The sequence below is a fragment of the Protopterus annectens genome, chromosome 5.part0 (assembly GCF_019279795.1).
Source record: "Protopterus annectens isolate FY-2018-M chromosome 5.part0, PAN1.0, whole genome shotgun sequence".
Taxonomy (NCBI): Eukaryota; Metazoa; Chordata; order Ceratodontiformes; family Protopteridae; genus Protopterus; species Protopterus annectens.
In genome coordinates, this window is record NC_056735.1 from 1,328,096,338 (window position 1) to 1,328,119,119 (window position 22,782).

At 38.3% G+C, this 22,782-nt stretch overlaps 1 protein-coding gene across 1 annotated transcript in view; it reads left to right on the top strand.

Moving 5' to 3' along the window:
• The window catches only part of LOC122801653 (mucin-16-like), a 221,402-nt gene that overhangs the window by 158,559 nt on the left and 40,061 nt on the right, over positions 1-22,782 (top strand). The window contains exons 8-9 of the mRNA XM_044071132.1: positions 20,027-20,110; positions 21,255-21,367. Of these exons, the coding sequence (XP_043927067.1) occupies positions 20,027-20,110; positions 21,255-21,367 (197 nt within the window). The remainder of the gene's footprint in view (positions 1-20,026; positions 20,111-21,254; positions 21,368-22,782) is intronic.

Consider the following 22,782-nt stretch of genomic DNA (forward strand, 5'->3'; position numbering starts at 1 on the left):
GCTACACAGCCCAAAACAGTTTGTTTTCTTTCTTTTTAGCTAAAATACTGGAACATACGCTGATGAAGGAACAAAACAGCCTGTGTTTTGTTTTGCTTACTTAGTCTGATGAAAATAAGATTACTCAACGCAGATAGTTGATCTGGACTCATCGAAACCTTTTTGTAAGAGCATTTTATTCTAGAAAATCAGCAGCTAGCTTAAGCTGTAATATTACACAAGTAAATCCTTAGCCTGTTTTAGATAGGTTTAAAATCTGACTGCTTGCATTGTTCTCCCTAACCTATGCCAAACTAAATGTTTTCACTGGACATCCATAAATCTTTTGTAAGGGCTTTTTGTGGATGTTTTATTATTATAGCTCAAGATTCATTATTATATTTTAAATATGCTATCAAACAGAATAGCTTGGTCTTTTGGCTCACTATGACAGCTGCAAAGACCAGGGTAGAAACTACAAGACTCCAGTTATCTTGCTATACATATCTGAACAAAATGCTTGTAGGCTTATCTTTGTCTTTGACACATCTGAAAAGAACACTGCTGTGCTGAATTAAAATGAAATGTCCAGTTAAAATATTGTAAAAATGAACCTTAGCCTAGGTAGGGAATCTGTCTAGATAAACACACAACAGTCAAGCATTAGATTATTGTATTTCTTGCACTGAAAATTATAAGCTAGTAAATGCACTTTGTGTGTATTAAATAACAACTAAATGAAAGGCAATCAGCTTGCAGATATAGTAGGTTTGCATAAACTATTTCCAAATGAAAGTCAAGAATTTGCAGTTACTGCTATCTGCCATATCAGTTAAATGTTTATATATTTTTGCTGACTATAAAAATGATTGTATGGCGTTATCACCCTTTCCTACAGCTATACAGTCATAGGGTTGAAGCAACTCTATAGACTTATGTTATACTGTAAATTAACTAGTCAGAATATACCTGAGTTAATTGCTGGATCTCCACATTTCTACTTGGATCTGTTTTTTCATATATTGGTGTATAGACATAAGATATAAACTTAAAGAAAATGTTCCAGTGCTCTCTACTAGAGGGGTATTTGTTTTAGTCGTTAACTATACATCCCTCCCCTTTCTTTAGTGGTACCTGGTTAGGTTATTACTCTTAAGGAAAACAAATGTTCCTAATAGCATTGCTACATGTAATCTGGCAATTCTGGTTTGCAAGTTACTAAAAAGTTGTTAAAATTGTTACAAATGTTGCTATTACCTAGGATAATTAATACTTAGGTAGAAATGCTGTCTTGTAATGTTTTGAGGTTGTTCATGTCATACTTCCTCCATTAGAGTTTTTGACTTAACTATGACATTTTTGCTACCATTATCAAGTTATGCCTGTCCTTGCTAATGGGATTGCAAATGACCATTCTATTTTTCTTCCTTTACCAAGATATTCATGTTGTTATTATATAGATACAAGGTTAGATTAAATCTCCAACGATCTATTAATAATCAAGGGAGGAGCTAAGCACTGTGTTTAGCAGATGTCTGCTCATGGTTAGAACACTACAGGTAGTTTTATTATCCCTCTGCCTTACAATTTTTTTCATTTCAGGCTTAAATTTAACAGTCTCCTGTAATACAATAAACATATACACATTTGTTCAGAGGGATGGGTGGTTAGGCACCTACATAGGGTTTAAGGTTTTAGAAGTCACCTATCTCAATCTACCTCCAAATCTTACAATTTTAAGTACACACATACAGTCTTACACGTCCCAGCTAACCAACACCTATAAAACAAATCTAGTTTTGTGATAATGATCACAATCGATTCATGGAATATAAAGGGGTTATTAGATAAAAAAAGAGAAACTTAATCATGCACCTCACATTTCAAAATAAATGCAATATAACTTTTTTACAAGAGACCCACATGACTAATGACCTCTGGAATAGTAATAGAAATAGGAAATGGGTGAAGCAAATAATTGCTGCTGGTTATGACTCATCTTCTAGGGGTGTAGCAATTATAATTAACAAATTCTATCAAGGGGGAAATCACTTCCATCGAATGTGACCCTAATGGAAGATGGTGTCTATTCACCAGTAACTATCATATGCTAAATAAACCTTTACTTTTTATAAATATATATACAGTCCCTGTTCAAACCAACATCTTTTCTTCTATGACATTTTTAATATCCTAGCTAATTATCAAAATTATCTATACATCATAGGAGGGGATTGGAATGCTTTACTCAACCCAGACAAAGGTAGGTCACATAAGGTTACTAGGAAATCTCAACATACCACATAAGCACTAGAAAATTTATAGAACACTTTTGATTTAATAAACCCTTATTTAAAATTTCAGCATGATAATTCAATGCCCAGATACACATTCTTTTCAACTAGACATAAATCCTGGTCCAGAACTGATGCTTTCTTAATTTCCCAAACTTTCACCCACTATAGACTGAACTATAAGGTCTCTCCAAGATCTATATCAGACCATTCCAAAATCAATACTACTTTAAACATCTCAAATTATAACCCAGGTTCTTCCTATGTCAGCAATTGGACCTTAAATTCTAATATTACTCAAACAGAAGAAGCAATCCAGAAAATAAATCATACCCTTGCCCAACCTGACAACAAGCTTATCTCTACTCAAATCCCTTACGATGTCCAATGGGCTGCTGTTAAATCAGTTTATAAGAGGTCTAATTATCCAAAAATCCTCATGGTACAAGAAAAAGCATAACAACCTTAAATCCAAACTAGAGAATCAAATTAATGGCATTGAAATAGAACTTCAGCAAAACTATTCAAAAGCTCTGGAAGAAACAATGGCTGATTTGCAAAAACAGTTACACAGCCTCTACCTAAAAAAACTCTCGTTTATAGAAATGAGATCCCTTTACTAATACTCAGAATGTGCACAAACCCCTTCTAAATTTCTTGCCAAACTAATTAATATCAAAAACTGACTTCTAGGATTAAAGAAATTAAATATAAAAGGCTAATTAAACATAAAGTCAATACATTATAGACACATTTGAGGATATTTACCGAATTCTATATAATCTCCCAAACTCCCAGTCTTGTGATAAATTTGATGAGTTCATGCACATGTTAAAATTCCCCCAACTTAATGACTCTCAAAAGAACTCTTTAAAAATCACCCCTATGTTTAGAAGAAGTTAAAATTGCGATAAATAAAGGTAGGCAAAGCTCCGGGGCCAGATGGATACACTGCAGAATTCTACAAAAAAAACTCTGAGCCTATCTCAAAAATGGTATTAAAATATTCAATCATGTCATTCAATATGGCATAACTGGCAGATATTTAAATAACTCAGAAACCATCTTAATACTTAAACCAAACTCTGACCCCTTAGATCCAGCCAGCTATAGACCAATTGCCCTCATCATTACAGACTTCAAGATTTTAGCCCATGTTATTGCAAACAGACTGAAAAACATACTCCCCTTCATAATTTCACATGAACAAATGGGTTTCATGCAGAATAGACAAATATAGCAATAACCCATGCCTGGGTGTGGGTAATGCTAAATTTACCCACGGTTGGCGTGGTTTGGTCCCGAGGGCGAAGCCCGAGGGACCAAACAAAGCCAACCGTGGGTAAATTTAGCATTACCCACACCCAGAAGTGGGTTATTGCTATTATACCATGACATTATTTAAGAAAAGAAACTGTTACTTTTCTTAAATAATGGCATAGTATAATGCCTGTTTGCTGCCCTTCCGCAGATGTCTGGCATCCGCGGCAGTTCTGATGTACTGCGCGCCTGCGCAGTACATCAGAGTTGAGCAAAAAGCGGAGAAAGCAAGATCTCCGTTGCTTTTTTTAGCTATGTTAAATGAGTTTAACATAGAGAGACAGTTTTAAAATAAGCAACGGACATCTCCGTTGCTTATTTTTAAAACTGTCTCGCTATGTTAAACTCATTTAACATAGCGAACATAAAAAAAGCAACGGAGATCTTGCTTTCTCCGTTTTTTAAAACACTGTCTCGCTATGTTAAATGGGTTTAACATGCGAGACAGCTTTTAAAATAAGCAACGGAGATCTCCGTTGCTTATTTTAAAGCTGTCTCGCTATGTTAAACCCATTTAACATAGCGAGACAGTGTTTTAAAAAATCGAGTTATACTAATGGAAAAAAGTCCGGGCGACCGGACCTTTTTCCATTAGTATAACTCGATTTACAACGGGCACGCTGGCCAATCAGCGTGCACGTTTTGGGGGGATCATGGTATAATATATGATAACACTCTTCTTTTAGGTACCAGCATAAGACTTCTAGGTAATAATAAACATCACCAATATGCCCTTACTGCCAACGCAAGTAAAGCTTTTGACAGAGTAAATCTAACTTTCCTCTTCAACGTATTATCCTCTTTTGGAATCCCTCAATAATTCATTAATATAATTAATGTACTTTACCAAAATTCCTCCACTACCTTACACATAAATTTAAATCCAACCCTATTGCCATATCTAATGGAACAAGACAAGGCTGCCCCCTGTTCCCCTACCTTTTTAATCTTTATCTAGAACCTTTGCTCTTATTTTTATCCCCAAAAAACTTTCATCACATACTTAAAATCTTGAATGTAAAACTTTTCTATTCTGTCTTTTGCTGACGATCTAAACTTGTACTTTGAACTACCCAACACTGACCTTCAAAAAATGCCTAACTCACTAGAGATATACTCTAATATATCTAATTACAAATTATTTATTTATTTATTTATTTTATTTTACATTTGTTGACTGGGATAGTCCAGCTGGATACATGTTCATTTTCAGAGGAGGCCCGGGGATAAAAGCTCCACACACAAATTTTGATATATACAGTACATTGTGACAAACAGTGAGAGGAGTACATAAGACATGAGAATAAGTAACTGTAGTTTCACATATTTACACTATACATGGTAGGTCATAAGTATAATACATTCCTTCTTTAAGTCATTTAGCCTACACCTATCCAATTGAGTTAGAGTCTTTGAGACACGGTTGAGTTGAAGTCTTAGGGACAGTGAGAAGATGCTAGTCAGGTTTAGTGCAAGGACAAAGCCAGTGTGATTTAAAATGTTTTCTGAGATTTTCTTTGAATAGAGTTAGTGAACAATTAAGAGTGAAGTTGGGTGGTAGTTGATTCCAGATTTTGCCAGTCAAGTTGGCGAATAAGGCTTCAACAGCTGAGTTATTGTATTTGATTGTTTGGATAAGTAGTCTATTGGATGAGTGGAGTTTGCCGTGATTACTATATGGGGTGACAATGTTTTTGAGGGATGGAATATTATCTGGGTGGTGTAGGGCTTTATGGGCTAATGTGAGCTGAGTAAATTGAAGAAGGGAAGGAAATTCAAGCCACCCTAGAAGATTTAGATTGTGGCAGTGATGTGTCTTATAGGCTGAGCCCATGGCAAATCTAGCTATGTGGTTGTAGCAATGGGATAATTTGTTGATTTCAGTACTACACAAGCCTGTGAATAGGGGGGAGGCATAAAGGAGGGTGGAAAGAAGATGACATTGTGCAATGGAAGTTCTGGCAAGAGGAGTGAGGAAGGGTCTAAGCTTATAAAGTGATCCTAGTTTTTTGTTCATGGTTTTGATGGTTTGATTAATATGAGCACCATATGTAAGATTATCGTCTATTGTGACTCCCAGGAGTTTGGTTTGGGCATCAGGGTAGATAATGGTCTCATTGTTAGATGTAATGGTCATGCTTGGAGATCAAGAAAGAGAGCAGAAGAGAGTAGATTACTGTTATGGTTATGGTTGATTACATTGATGAAGGAGAGAAGTGCTGAGGTGGTGCTGTGAAAAGGTCTAAAGCCATGCTGAGATACAGCCAGTAGCTTGTCTTCTACAAGGTGGTTCATAAGTTGTTTCTGGATAGATTTTTCCATTATTTTAGCTAGTGGAGATAGAATAGCAATTGGTCTGTAATTAGATAATTCTGTAGAGGTTTCCACCTTTATGTAATGGTATAACATGAGAAACTTTCCAAATTGATGGGACAGAGGCTTTGGATAATGTTCTATTTATTAGTATTGAAATTGGGTAATCTATGATGTCAGCAGCCTTTTGCAAGTATTCTGCTGGGAGGAGGTCAGCAGCTAGAGTGGTGGACTTTAGTTTTTTGATAAGACAATGGATGAGTGGGGTAGGAACAGGTTGGAAGCTAAAGGAGGTGGTGGTGGTAGGTTTCTCATTGTCCAGGTAGGAAGAGGGGGGCACAAGGTGGCTGGCCAGGGTCTTGATGGTTTCTGTGAAAAAGCTGTTGAAGGAGTTTGCAGTGTTTTCTGGTGACTCCTTATTAGGGGTTAGATGAGAGGGGGTAGGATTATGTCCTGGATGAAGTAGCTTATTTAATCCAGCCAACAATTTTCGAGGATTGTTATTTTTTTTGTTGTAAATGGTGGCAGTAGTTTTTCTTGTCTAGGATAATAGATTTTTTGGTATTGTTTCTTAATTGCCTATAACTAAGATGGTGTTGAGGGTCTTTGGTGGCACGCCAGGTTGCCCAGGCTTTGTTTCTGAGTATGATTTTAGATTTAGTGTCTTTTGTCAGCCATGTTGCTGACTTTGTTTTGGTTCCAATAGTGTGGGTGGGGGGCGTGGGATTCGAGGATGGCAAGGAATCTGTTATTTAAGTATTCCACTGCATCATCCAATGGGAGTACCTTTAGGGGTGACCATTTGCAAGCCTTGAGCTCATTATGAAGGTTGGTGAGGTTAGTTTTTGCTAGATCTTATTGTTTTAAAGGAGGGTACATGGGAGTTGTCTGTCTTGAGCTTAATTATATATGTGAGGCAGTGGTCACTTATGTCATCAGATAGGGTCTCGGAGTTATATAATTTGGGAAGACTGTTGACATGTATCCAATCTAGGTTGTTTTCTTTATTATTGTTTTTATTAAGTCTGGTGGGGAAGTAATCACCTGAGAAAATCCATACAGGTTGATATGGTTGGTGGGTGCAGCAGCGGAACATGAGTTCCAGTCAATATTGAAGTCCCCAAGAACAATGGTTTCTTGGGGGTAGTTATTAGATAAACATTGTAAGATGTCTTCTAAGGCATTTTTACCTGGGGGAATATAGACACAGAAAATATACCTGCATTTGTTTTTATTGATTTGGAGTTTGGTAATTAGGATTTCTGTGTTGCTATCTTGGGGTGGTTGCAGAACATCTTTGGTGACTTTTAGATTTGATTTGTATAGAACAGCAACTCCACCACCTTTCCTTTTAGATGTCCTTCAAGGATGCATCTGCAGTCATCACATATGGGTTGTCCTGCCTCAGGCAGCCCTTCGGTCGGCCGGATTCCAAAGTCTGGGTCTGGCCTCGGCTGATGTCGCACTTTCCCTGACGTCAGAGCATCTGGGGTATAAAAGCATCAGCCGACGCCATCTTCCTCAGTCTTTCTTGCCACGTGGTGCCCGAAGCAGAAGCAGTTCGCAAGTGCCGGTCGGCCAGCTCCTGTGATTCAGCTACCGAAGACTTCGAAAAAGCTAAGCACCCCGTTGGGGACTCTTTCTTGCCTCAGCCGATGTCAGATAAAGTTCATAATTGTTTAACTTGTGGGAAACAAATACCTCATAAGGATTTCCACTCTTACTGCCTCCCTTGCCTAGGCCCAGACCACGACGTCTCGGCCTGTTCAGCCTGTGCTTCCTTCAACCGACGAACTCTTAGACGTCGGTCGGAGTTTGCAGAGGAATTCTTTGGGGCTAGTTTTGCTTACAAGATGCCATCGGAGACTCCAACTTCGCATTTAGTTAAAAAACGGAAGGACAAGGACTGACACACGTGGGCCGCGGTTTCGGCTGAAACTACGGTCAGGCCTACCGCGAGTGTCTCGGTCTCGGCTGAAACCAAGTCCTTGGTACTTCCTATTACCGAAACCACACAACCGACTACCTCGGCCCCGGAGGCCCCGGCCGAGTCGGTTATTAAATTACCTACTGAAACAGGTGTCCAGGAACCTTCCGACACCATTCCTTTAGACAAGTCTACTCCAGCATGTGGTGCAGCCAGACCCCCTGCATCCATGTCCATTAAGGCTTTTTCTAGGGCTAAAGCTGCTAAACTTACTAAAGCTTTGCCTCCCAAGGTTTCCTCTCAGAGACCTTCTACTGGCTCACAGATTCTTAGCCTAGCAGAGGATCTTATCTCATTAATTAGAGGTTCTCAACCTCATCCGGACAGGGGCTCTCAACCACCTCCAGACAAAAGGCCCAGGGTTGAGCCCTCAGACCCCCACTCCTCAGATGAGTCCACTGATGGTTCTGCTCTGTCAGACCCCCAGGAGGAGGCTTATTCGGCCTACGAGGATTCTGATGCTGAAGAATCTATTCCCTCGGCCTCCCCTCCTGAAGAGTTTTCCTTTGGAGAGACACTACACTCTATGAGAGAACATTTTCAATGGCAGGGTCAGGAATTCTCTGATTCTAGAAAGAGATTAAGGACCTTTTTACATTTACCTCAGCATAGGCCTTTAGCTATACTTCCTGTTTTGAATGTTATTGATGATGTGTACTCTGATGCTAGTACAGCCCCTGACTCTCTCCCTCCGGCTCCTGCCAAACCTGATAGGTACTACAGGGTCCCAGATTCACATCTACACCTGTACAAGGCCCACTCTGCTGATCCAGAAACAATTTCCCAGGGCCCAAAAGGGGTTGCAGCTGCCACTGCTAAAAATCCTCTACCCTCTGAAAGGGAGTCCAGAGCTTTAGAGAGATGGGGTAAGAAAGTGTATACTTCTGCAACTCTTTCCATGAGGGCATTAAATTGTCAATTTCATATGATACAGTACCAAGAGTATTTATTAGATGAATTGCATAAGAAACTGTCCTCTTCTGAACCCCTTGATCGCAAATCCCTTCAGGATCTGGTACATAACTCCCAGCAGGTTAGTAACCATTTCTTGCAGTGTGGTTATGATGCATTGGAAGCTTCATGTAGGTCAGCTATGACAGGTGCAGTTATACGTAGGCATGCCTGGCTGAAGGAACAATCTTTACCAGATCATGTTAAAGCTAAGCTTTTGGATGCTCCTATGGAAAAGCAAAAATTATTTGGTTCCACGGCTCAAGAGGTCTTAAAGAAATTTGAAGAAAAGGCAAAATCTGTGCAAACAGTCAAAGACTTTCTGCAAGTCCAACCACCGAGATTCAGTAGAAATTGACCTACTAAGAATTGGTCCTTTCCGGACTCAGACAGATCTCAGAGAGGCAGGAATAGGCGTGCCAGAGGTAGAGAGCAAGCTAGAGGCTCCTACAGAGGCCGTCAGTGGCAGCCTCCCAACCAGAGAGGTAGTGCAGGAACCACAACTGCTACACCAGGACAGACTCAATGACTTTATTTTGACTCCGCCAACCAGGGCTCAATTAGAAGCACCTTTGGGTGGAAAGCTTTCTTTATTCTCAAAAAATTGGCACAGCATTACAAGGGACACATGGACACTGCAAATAATAGACAAAGGATACAGGTTCCATTTCCACACATTGCCAAAAAGAAAAGGAATGCCAGACCTGCCACCAAATCAGAGGGCAGAGGCTTTGAAGCAAATTACCAAATTAATACAAATGAAAGCCATAGAAAAGGTACCTCTTTCAGAACAAGGCCAAGGATTTTACTCCAGATTATTCCTTGTTCCAAGAAAAGAAAATCAATGGAGGCCTATTCTCGACTTGTCTGCACTGAATACTTACCTCATTGTGCCAAAATTCAAAATGCTGACTCTACAGCAACTTCTTCCCATGCTGGGCAAGGGGTCTTGGCTGGTGACTCTAGACCTCAAGGAGGCATACCTGCATGTCCCTCTTCGACAAAGTTGCAGAAGACACCTCAGATTTCTTGCAGGGTCAGAGCATTATCAATTCTCAGCATTGCCCTTTGGCTTATCTACTGCACCCAGAGTATTCACGAAATGCCTGGCATCAGTAATTGCACACTGCAGCCTTCAGGGGATTCAAATCTACCCATATCTGGACGACTGCCTTATTCAAGTGGACAACAAGAAAATTTTGTTAAAGGACTTGGACTATGCCATCCACCTACTACAGGCCTTGGGATATACAGTCAACATCCAAAAATCAAGACTTGTTCCATCCCAAAGAATAACCTTTCTGGGTGCGGATCTAGACACAACCACCCAAATGGCCTTTCTCACAGAAGAAAAACAAAAACAACTACCGGATTACTTCAAGAATCTGACAAGACAAACTCAGCTGACTGCAAGGAAAATCCTGCAGGCCCTGGGTTACATGGCATCTTGCATTCTTCTGATTCCACAAGCAAGGCTGCATATGAGAAAATTACAATGGTACCTAAGGAGTGTATGGACTCAGCACAGTCACAGCTTAGAAACTTTGATCCCACTCATTCCATGCCTTCAAAAGGAATTTCTGTGGTGGGCTCAAGCCTGCCAGTCGAACAGCGGGTTGCCCTTCAGCAAACCAAGAGCCAACCAAACCATCACCACGGACGCTTCAGACCAAGGTTGGGGAGCACACATGGAGGGCAGATGTATCCAAGGGCTATGGTCACAAAGAGAGCTGCGCATGCACATAAACCAAAAGGAAATACTGGCAGTGATACACGCAATCGAGGCCTTCAAACCTTTCCTTCATCAAGGCCACCTGCTCATAAGGACAGACAACACCACAGTTATGTGGTACATAAACAAGCAAGGAGGCACCCATTCCTACCCTCTATGCAGACTGGCAATGAATCTATGGGATCTTTCCTTGAAACTCAATATACAGCTGCCGTCCCAGTTCGTGCCAGGGAAAGACAATATACTGGCAGACATAAATCTGAGTGACGCCTCCAGGTGCATCTGCAGTTAACCACTACTGACACCTCTAGGTGTCAAATATTGCTTGTTTATATTTGCATCAATAAATCCAAAAGCATGCTATGTACAAGTTTTTAAAAGATTTCATCTTAAAGCTTACACAATGGCAAACTCAACTGCATTAATATTTGACCTCTGTCTAGTACATGTAAAGAGATATTAACTGCTGTTTTATGATATTAATTTATATAAATATAATTTTCACATTTTTCTAAATATTTCAACAACCAAGTAACACAGAGACAATATCTTAGCCTCATAAGAAAGTTCTCAGCTAGATGAATAAAATACTGCTGATAGTATGTGTGCAACTTGAGTGTTTGCTGAGGTATTTTAAGTTGTTTATAAAATATTACAAAAGTAATAGTTACTGTGTTTACTGTGACTTATAAAATTCAGTTTAAGACCTAGAACCTAAAGAATACTAGCACTATAAAAATAGTTTATGCTGAAGGGTTTGCCATTTATACTTCTTTCATAACCCCGATTGTTCCAGAGATATGAACGTTTGTTTGAAATGTGAGGACATAATTTGATTCTGGCAAAAGGCTTAGGCTCCGCCCATTGGAAGTTACAGTGCAAACTTCCTGAGCTCCATTGGAGTGAATGAGTTAAGCAGAACTACCATGGATGCACACGAATGGATGCTGCACCCAGACATCTTCTTACTCATAACACAATCATGGGGAAGGCCGGAAATAGATCTGTTCGCTTCCCCCCACAATCATCAACTGAAGACATTCTGCTCAAGGACATACCACCCACAAGCATGGAAAGTGGACACTCTCTCTTTCAGCTGGAAAGCTCTAACAGTCTATGCTTTCCCACCTCTCCCATTAATGACCAAGGTTTTACTGAAGATCAGGGCAGAGCAGCCCAGAGTGAGTCTGATAGCTCCAAACTGGCCGAGGCAGCACTGGTACCCACTGTTAAAGAGCATGTCACAGACAAACCCGTGGCCTCTCCCCCTATGGCCACTTCTACTGACACAGCACAATTTCAAGACTCTGCATTCCAACCTGAAAACCTTGCAGCTAACTGCCTGGAGAATACCATGACTCCTCCTCAGGATAACCTATCCCAGAGAGTGAAGGATATTATTATGGAAGCTCGCCGGCCTTCCACAAGGAAGGCATATTCAGCAAAATGGAAAAGATTTCACACTTGGAACACAACAAAAGGCCTAGATGTGACAGTGATGAACATGGCACATATACTGGAATATTTGGCAGAATTGTTCCACAATGGCCTGTCTTACTCTTCCATTAAGATACATGCCTCAGCAATTTCAGCAGAATACAATGTTAATCCACCTGTCTTCTCGCATCCTCTCCTAAGACAGTTTCTAAGAGGAATCAAAAACATCAATCCTCCAAGGAAACCACCTTTACCTACTTGGGACCTTAACTTTGTGTTGGAAAAACTAACACTTCCTCCCTTTGAACCAGCAGCATCGGCGGATCTACAGTTTCTGTCTTGGAAAACTGCATTCCTTCTGGCCATAACCTCAGCAAGAAGAGTATCTGAGTTACAAGCTTTAATGGCAGTGCAGCCATTTCTTATCTTTCATCAAGACAGAGTTTCTTTGAGAACCAATCCTACATTTATGCCAAAGGTGGTATCCAGGGTATCCTGAACCAAGCAATTCACTTGCCTACATTTTTCCCAAAACCACAAAATAAAGGGGAGAAACTTCTGCACACCCTGGACATACACAGACAACTGCGCTACTACTTGGACAGAACTAAAAGTTACAGAAAGACTGACCAATTGTTTGTAGCATATGCTGCTGGGGCACAAGGAAAAGCAATTTCCAAACAGACAATTTCAAAATGGATAGGAAATTGCATTTGTTTTTGTTACTCCTTTCATGGAAAAACTGTGCCAGCAAACATTAGACCTCATTCCACGAGAGCCACAGCCACCACCACAGCCTTCCTAAGAGGGGTGGCTACCAAGGACATTTTAGAAGCTGCTACATGGAGCTCTGTGCATACATTTGCCAAGCATTACAATTTACCTTTATACTCCAGATCCAGAGCAGGCTTTGCTATGGCAGTCCTGCAGGGTATATTAACTACACCATCCTTTACTTAGTTCCTCCATCCCCAGATTGGCTATGGTATTCTACCCATATGTGATGACTGCAGATGCATCCTTGAAGGACATAGTACAGTTTTGTACCTACCATAAATGTAGATGTCCGATAGGTATGCATCTGCAGTCAGGTTTACCCTCCCTCCTTCCCCTCTGTGGTATTCCTAGGGTGCTTACCCCTCCATTAGCTAGCTGGGGGATCTATTATGGTGTATTTGTTTGTATATATATATATATATATATATATATATATATATATATATATATATATATATATATATATATATATATATTTTTTTTTGCAAATGTTTGGAATTTTATTACATTTCTCCAAATTTAGCCTTCCTAGAGGGCACCTGGCATCTGGGGCAAGAAAAACTGAGGAAGATGGTGTCGGCTGATGCTTTTATACCCAAGACGCTCTGATGTCGGGGAAAGTGTGACATCAGCCGAGGCCAGACCCAGACTTTGGAATCCGGCTGACCGAAGGGCGAGGCAGGACAACCCATATGTGATGACTGCAGATGCATACCTATCAGACATCTACATTTGTGGTAGGTACAAAACTGTACTTTCTGTCTTGTCTAAGTATCTGATAACCTGGAGGTGTAACCTCATTATCTTTAGTTGCTGGTTTCAGTCAGGTTTCTGTGAGACAAAGTATGTCTGGAGAGTAGACAGCTAAGAGGGCATGCAGGTCATGAATTTTATTGTTTAGGCTTCTAATATTCAGATGACAGGCTAGGAATGAGTTGTGGGGCCTATTAGTCAGAGGGAAGCTGGTAGGATTATTGGAGTAAGAGCTTGGTATACCTGTGGGGGCAGGACCGGGGTTAGGGTGGATGTCACCAGACTTTGTGAGATTGTGATGCAGATTAACTGCAAGTTTTAGTATTTTGAGTAGGAGTTTATGGTAATATTTTGTTTTTGGGGACATCTGGTTAGGTAGAGATATGTGGGGTAGTTGAGTTGGTTAAGAGGGGTGTAGAGAGGTAATCATGTTTATTCAGTAGTGGAAGGGAAGATGTGTGAAATTTTGGGTACTGAAAACCAAGGCTAGACTGGTTTTCATACATTGTCAGGATATGTGGAATGATAACTAGGGTTAGTACTAGAAGAATCATGAGGATATTGCGAAGAGACATTATGTAGGTTCGAGTAATAAATAGTTTCTATTAATGTCTCAGTGTAGCAATCCTTAGATGATTACTAGATGGGTGGAGTAATGGGTGGGGTAATTAATGTCGGGCTTATGGCGATTATACAATTAAGTGGGGGAGTGGCTTTATGGCTATAAAGTTAAGGATACTGGGGGCAGGTGGGATATGGGAGCAGGGTGGGGCACGGAGCAAGCCCGAGCGCAGCGAGGGCGAGCAAAGCCAGGATAAACTGTATCTCAAGGTACCATTATCCAAGGTTTTACAGTAGGTATCTTGTGGCTCCCCCAAGAGAAGCAAGACTTAAATAATAGTTCTGTTAGGTTTTAAGTATGATGTTAGATTAAATCACACTGCTAGCTTCAAATTATAGTTCTACTAGCTTTCAACTGGGTTATTGGGACACAAGGGTCATTTCCAGCGCTGTGGATACAGGTAGCATGGTTAACAGAGAAATAATCTTAGGTTATGGTTATTAACCTTGTATTTTATTTAAAGCTGGTGGGGCAGGGATGTACTGCTTCCCAATCTAATCGCTAGCTTTAGGTAGTTCTCAGAACATAGTTGGCCTTTCAGAGGGAGCACTGGTGAGGTAGGACCTTGTATTTTATTTAAAGCTGGTGGGACAGGGATGTACTGCTTCCCAATCCAATCACTAGCTTTAGGTAGTTCTCACTTGGATTTTAAATCCAAATAAATCATATATATTCCCTTTAAATTCTCTAGGCCAAAAAGAATTCTACTTTCCTGATATTGAGATCAAACCCAAATACCACCTAAAATACATAGGCATAAACTATACTCCTAATTTTAATGAGATCATTAAGATAAATTTACTACACACGTGGTCAGATATTGAAAATGACATTAACAGATGGAGAAATCTTAACTTGTCCTTATTGTCAAAAGCTAGTGTGGTCAAAATGAACATACTACCTAGGATCTTCTTTCAGCTCAATGCTACTCCGTCAGTCATTCCACAAAAATTCTTTACAACTATAGAAAATACCCTATCAAAATTCTTGTGTCACCTTAAATCTGTCAGAATAAAATATGACAAACTTTCTCTACCAAAAGATAAAGGAGGACTGGGCTTACCAGATTGTAAACTTTATTATGTAATCAATTCTAGCTGACTGACCCATATAGTTAACTATGATCATAAAATGAGCTGCTGGACACCCTAATGGATCAAAATCTGGTACAATCAAATTAAATCCCTCAATATAAACCCTAAATCTCCCCCCTTTCTAAACCTAAATCCAAAAAGCTGCTTTACAAAGAACCTACTTATTAAACATATGATCCTCACTTTTCAAAATCTGTTCAAATTAATAAGCTTTCTAATACTCTAGATCTCATTCAACTGCTTCACCTAAACCCCAACTTAATAAACAGCAATCAACCAATAAACTTAATAAACATCCCTCTCATAAAAGACTTCACAGTTTGGGAACTATACAAATGGCAAGACTCTAATATAACTGATCTAAGACAGAAGCTTAAGCTGCCTAGGAAATATGATATTATACTTAGATCACTCATTTACTTACTAAAAATTAAATTATCATCCGGCAGAATTGATCACCAAGATATTAACTCTGCCATCTTAATTCTCAAAACACTAGCAAGTAGGAATAAAATGATCTGCAAGACATACAGACTAATCACAAACATAAAATCCCACAATACCCTCCTCTTCTTAACTTATTGGAATGATAAAAGCCAAGTAATTTCATATGAAAATAAAAGATTAGCTATTGAAAATATGATTAAGCTGATTCCTCTCAAGCATCTGCTTTACACCCAAATCATGATTAATAGCAATGCTTACTTCACGCCATCAACTCTAAATAAATTCAATCCCAAATATTCACCATATTGCTCCTATTACCCAAACCAAAAAGCTAACACACTTCACGTCTTCTGGAGCTGTAAAAGACTTTGCAACCTATGGTGTTCCTTAAGAGTAAGATTAGAAAAGATAGGATATGAAAAATCCACCCTTTCATGGGAAACAGCTATTTTACACATCACCACAATTAGTCTTCCCAAAATCCTAAAACACATGCTTATCACCATGTGTGCCCTCATTAAACTCTACATCACTAAGAACTGGATTGATAAATCCATAATTTCATGGGAAGATTTTCATAACCTTGCTATCAAATTCATATCCTCCCATAAACTGGTAAACACCTCTGTAGAACAAAAGAAATAGTATCAAAAATACTAGGGATATTTGCTGGACTTAATTCTGAAGAATTAAAAAAGGACACCTTTTCAGCCCGAGCGTATAAGCTCATATACTAAGTTATCACAATAACAATCTTTAGTCTAAACTTTTCAGTAATATACCAAATACGTATTAACTACTTAGTTATAATTAACTGGGAGTCTATTTTTCTTTACATACACATCCTAAATATAAGATGCTCCCCCTTTCATCTTCTTATTCTTGCTATGAAAACTTAACCTAAGAGATGTGACTTCTACTGTATATAATGTATATAGTTTTTTAATTTTTTTTTCACTTTTGTTGAAGTTTTTTGAAAAATCTTTCCTTTCTCGTAAATTGTTGTTATATCCATTAGTGTTAAATGTACTCTTGTTTTTTTCCTTTTGTTTGATTGTATATCTAAAAACTCAATAAAAAGTTTTTTGAAAAAAAAAGGGCCTACCACAACTTTTAATTTATCATCTGTGTGTAAAATCTTCCAGTTTCTTTTTATCACCTGAGAAATGTTGTTGCTATCACTATTATAGTTAAAACTATTCTTACTTGTGTATTATTATTCACACTCAAATCATTAACTCTAATGACATTATTTGGTCCAAACCAGGGTGTACCTCTATCCCTCCCCCATTCTTTCATTTCAACTATAGATATCCACAACTGACAAACCTGTGGCAGATTTAATTTAGCTCATGCTGGTAGGAAATATACACCTAAGTTATATACAGATTGCAAAACAAAGAATGCTGTGTATTTACATCTCTGTATTGTGGTCAACTAAAGTTCCATTGCCACCAAATGTTGGATAAAGCTGTTATAATCAGCTTGTCACAGTGCTCTTTGTATTTCTTGATTGAATCTGCACCAGGTCAGCTGCTTTACTTCTTATAATCATAACTAGAGCTTCCAAAAGGTAATCACCTGACACATTAAGTAGGCTCTGGAGTTCGTTAGAGCCATGCAAACCCTATCTGCTCAAATTCCATTTAGTCACAGTTGAGGAGTCAAGCGGCTGTTAGTTCATGCAAACAGCTGCTCAAGCTCAATATCAAATATCAGTTCAGCCAAGCAAGTGCCGCACTAAAGCTTTCATCCTAGCAGGCAAAGTGGAAACAAGTGCTCATCCACTAGGTAAATGGGGAAGGAGAGCAGGGAGGGTGCTGTTAGGTTAAAGGAAGGGGGCGGGTAGTGTAATGCTGATTGATTGGAAATTTTTGGGTTAAGGAGGGGTCAGGGATTTCAGGCTTAAGGAGTGATTCTGGATTTTAGGGTTAGGGAGGAGGAAAGTGAATTTAAGTTTAAGATGCAATCAGAACTTTAAGGTTAGGGAGGGAAGGGGATATTAGGTGTAAGGAGCAATACAGAATTTACATTTAAGGAAGGGGATGGGTGTTTTAGGTTTAGGAAGGGTGGAGTACTTACGGTTAGGGACTGGATGGAAGTTTTTACTGTTAGGATCAGGGTTCTGGTAGGGCTAGAAAAAGAGATTAATTTTTAGGGAGTGTTTGAGCACTTTCCTAAAGGAGCTAATGGCAGTGAGGACATGTGTTATGAGCACATGATGTAGACTCTAAGCTGTGCTACTAATCTATTTTTTGACCTGGTATACAATGTGGAACTGAAGGTAACACAAAAGTGGGAGAACAGAAGTTACAGTGAGTTTGAGTTGGGCTTCCTGTACAGATTTCTTGGACCAGTTAAAGTTGAACTGACTCACTCAGCTGAGATTTGAGACAGGCCTGTTGAATTTACTTTTACTTGGTTTGCTTAGGACTCTCCTGGATATACCTAAGAATATTTCAGGGAATAGCAGTGCCTATTCTGGGTACATAGTTATGCCCCTCCACCCTATTTCATATCTGTCCCAGTTAGAAATTAGGGTTGTCTCTCTTTTTCATTGAATCTCCTGTTTATTTCTACTATTTTCTTGTTTGTTTAATGAAACTAATTCTTTGCTTTTGTTTTGTTTTTTTCCTAAAAGTGTTTCTTCCATTATGTTGAGGTTTTAAATAATTAGTACAGGTGTCTTGGAGCACTAAGATTTATTTCTGAACACTTATTTACATTTCAGATGATGCTATACAATGAAATGTAGGCCTGCTGGGGATTGATTGATGCACAGTTTCTCTTTATACAAGTACAATGCAGTGCATGGAATGTTGTGATTACACTTACAAAATGGTTAAATATTCTTGTTTAATGTACTGTTTGTGTAAGTCTTCTATGTGGAGCTTTTCTCCCCGGGTCTCTACTGAAAATGGACATATATCCAGCTAGACTAGCCAGGTCAACAAATGTAAAATAAAATAAAAATAAATAAATAATTTCCTGGTTAAGCACTGCCACAGAGTGAGACCCAAACGCAACAAAGCTTACAGAGTTGTTAAGCAACCTCTAGGTGCTGCTAACATTGAGTCTGCACTAAAAACGGATAACATTGACTAGAAAAAGAGCAGTAACATGTCATGAAACCACTCAATTTCAACTCCTATTTCTGACTGTTGTGTCCTAAAAAGGCTCTATGTCATAAGATCTAAAGTTCAAAAGACTGAAAACCAAAATATCTAAAACTCCAAATATCAAGCACATTTTTAATGCAGGAGTAAGTCCTCTGCACCCCTGTGCCCCCTGCTATTTTTTTATATATATATATATATATATATATATATATATATATATATATGTGTGTGTGTGTGTGTGTGTGTGTGTGTGTGTGTGTGTGTGTGTGTGTGTGTGTGTGTGTGTGTGTGTGTGTGTATATATACCAACTCCAAGATTGCTCAACAGTGGAGAAGGAGCAAATTGCCATTTTCGATATTTTGAGTTTTAGATATTTTAGTTTTCAGTCTTTTGAACTTTAGATTTTATGGCACAGACTCGTTAAAGTACACCCAGTACTTCAGTTACAACTGCTTCCCTTACAGAGGGAATACGTAAAATGTCAACCACTTCCCCACTACTTTACCAGCTTTCAAAGTTGGTAGAATACATCATTTTTTAATATAATTTTTCACTAACTAATAGTACATGGAGAAAATAAATCTCCATGCACTACAAAGCATTTGGATCAGATCTACAATCGTAATGAAAAATTATGTGTTCTCAACATGCATACCAAGATTCACCTCTCGAACTTCACTTTTGAGATCAATTTCTTGGCATCCATGTGTCGAAGAATTAATATGCACGTTAAATCAGCAATCTGATCATAATCCTCTATGTCTAATATATATTATTTGATGATGTTTTAAAGCCTGATTATCTGTTTGATAGTTTCATGTGCCCTGTGAGTTACATGCAGGCTTTATTAAATAAACTCACAGTGTGAAAACTTCAAAAAGGAATCAGGTGACATGTAAATGATTCAGCATTGTTGCATTAAAAATGTAACCTGATCCATATTTCACTTTTAGGTGAACCTCTTTAGGATGGGGTAGTAATGAATCTATTTTATTAACTGAAAATAAAAATTCTACAGCAACATTTTGCATGTTTTGAGCTGTTGACTTTATTTGAGCTTAATCTAAAATATCACTTGTGTTTTTTTTTTTTATTACAGCCTGCTGCATTCCACACTTCCACCATGCAAAAGAACAATAATGTACATAAGTTTTGTGTATAAGTATTTATTAATCATATTTTTCTTCATCTGTGTTGCAGACCCTCTTCAATGCTTCACCGACAGCAGTGATCTTTGCTCAACCAGCAATGACTGCCTCTCATCAAAAAGTACTGTATGTGCATGTAAGTCTTCAAAAAAAGATTGTTTATATATATATATATATATATATATATATATATATATATATATATATACACACACGTTTTAAAAATTTGACATATTTTGCTTGAAATGGTCATCAGAGTCCTGATAATCTATATCAGCCATGAACGCTGATTGTGATTAAGTACTGGGCGAAAGCTTAAAGATAAGATAGTTTGTTATTGTTAAGATTACTATCTTTTACCTCAGGATTGACGTAACACTCAAGAAAGTACTATTTATTTGCATGCCAGAAGCCAGACATGGACATGAACAGTAAGAGTCAATACGGTGATAAAAGAACCAGAAATGCATGCTGCTCATCATACTTTTTATTTGGCTAGTTCTTCAAAATCACAAAGCATTCCAGTATTCCCCAGTAGGTTTTACATGCCCTCCTGTAGGGAAATACAAGTCAAAACGCAAATGAAGCTCAACAAGCCTCATACTCCACATAACTTGAACCCAGCCCATCTTTCATTTAATATCAGTTTATGAAAGGTTTCTGTATGAATATTTAAAGATACCAGTGGTACTGGACTGCTAGCTTTCAACTTTAATTTGAATGCATTGTTTATAATCTAGAAAAGGTAGAGGTTTCTGTGTTACAATATTTTCAGAGTAAAAAGAAATCACATGGAGAAAACATGCAAATAAAGGATAGAATCTGCATAGTGGTATAAAAATGCTTCTGAGACATGAAACTCTGTTTTTACAACAAAGGCATATCTTGTGCTGTTACAAATGAGAAGTGTTTAATGTGGTAAATCCTTGAAAAGCTGTTGTAATTTGACAAAAACAATACTATTTGGTAAATTAATCTGAATTTTAAATGTTAGCACTTGTACAAATGTCATACTGGTTTATTGCACTGGCGTCTTTTTTTTTTTTTTATGAATGACAGTATCTACCACAAAACACGCTTTATTCAGCAATCAGCATAACATTTTTTTGATAATTAACTATTTAGAACATTATTTCTTTTACTTGTTAGAAGGGTTACCCACAAAGAATGTCAATATAAAGGCCAGGGTAGGCCCCAAAAGTCTGCAATGTGAATTATATATTGTTTGTTTTACAATATTGATGACTACAGAAACAGTTAATGTCTTATTTCCATTTTAGATAAACAAGTATTCAAATGTGATGCCAGGTTACCCAGCTGGAAATTTAATAGTTCTTACTATAACAAAGCCAGTGAAACATCTCAGACTCTGTCTCAACATTTCTTTAAAGAGGTAAGCTAATTATCAATGCCATACTATGTTCTGTTGTAACATACATGCATAGCTAATGGCATCACTCACATCTCACCTTTTCGATAAGCATAAAATCACTGTAATTAGCATAAAACAATCACCATCATTAATTGCTTAGATGAGCCAGACACATGTGAATCTGTGTCCAGTAACTTGGGGACACTGATGATGCTGTCATATAATAACATATGGACTGTGGCTGAAAAAGGTTCTTGAACTTGTCCACTTACCCAGGTAATGAATAAATCAATAAATAAATAAATAATGAGCATTTGGAAAACAAATGCATTTCTATGAGTTGAATATATCAAGCTCACTCATCTTTTACTTCTCTGATAATTAGACTACATTGGCAACTCTTCTGTAAGCCGAATGGTATGAACCTTTATGAGTTACATTTCAGGACTTACCTGGCTTTAGCTGTATCATGCCTTTTTGGGCCCTGGGTCATAGTGCTAATCCCATCCTTTTCCCAAAATGCAATATTATCTGTAAAGTCTATGACTACATCTCATAAAGTGCTTCCTTCCATTATTTATCTATAGTTAAGTCCACTGCTGGGGTCAAGCTACTGTAGTAACTAAAGAATGATGAAAATAAAATCATACTACAAAAAAAGATACAGAGAATGCAGTGTTATTTATTCTGTGCTGAAAACAAAGTAAAAATTATTTGGAAATCGTGCTTCTGAGCAGCTACTATGGGGCAGAAGCTTGAGCAACAAGTGGTGTAAGCAGCAGAATGCCACAGATATACTGCTTTGCCTCCATCTTTTAACAGCATATACTGATATCATAGAAACATGCATTTTGTCATAAGCTAATATGTACTTGGCCCACCTAATTTACCTAGTTTTCTACCTAATAAATATGCAGCAGAAAGTATTTAACTAATGCCACACTCTATAAATAGTGATTTATGTTTGCTCTATCCATCCTTGAATTTAGGTTATCGTTTCTCATAATACAACTTATTCAGATAAGCTGTGTATAACCTTGACCACTATTTATAAGAAGTAACATTTCCTGATATCTTCCCTGAGCTGTACATCTTGTATCCCAAAGTTGTGTCCTCTTGTTTAGGGCCTATAGTTTATTATTAGAAGAAAAGTCTCAAAAAAAGCATGTAATGCTTTCATTCTGTGGGGCCTCGCACACACCTCTCCTTGAGAACTGTCTGCAGTTCTGGGGACCACACAAGGAAAAGGACATCAGGCTGCTGGAAAGAATCCAGAAAGAAAGCCACCAGAAATATCCATGGGTTAGAATGATATGACTAAGGCTAAGACTTCAGGAACTAAAGCTTGTCCCTCATGAGACCAGAAGAGACAGCAGGATATGATACTAGTGCCAAAGCTCATGTTGGAGAGATTTGAAGAATCCATTCTTAACAGG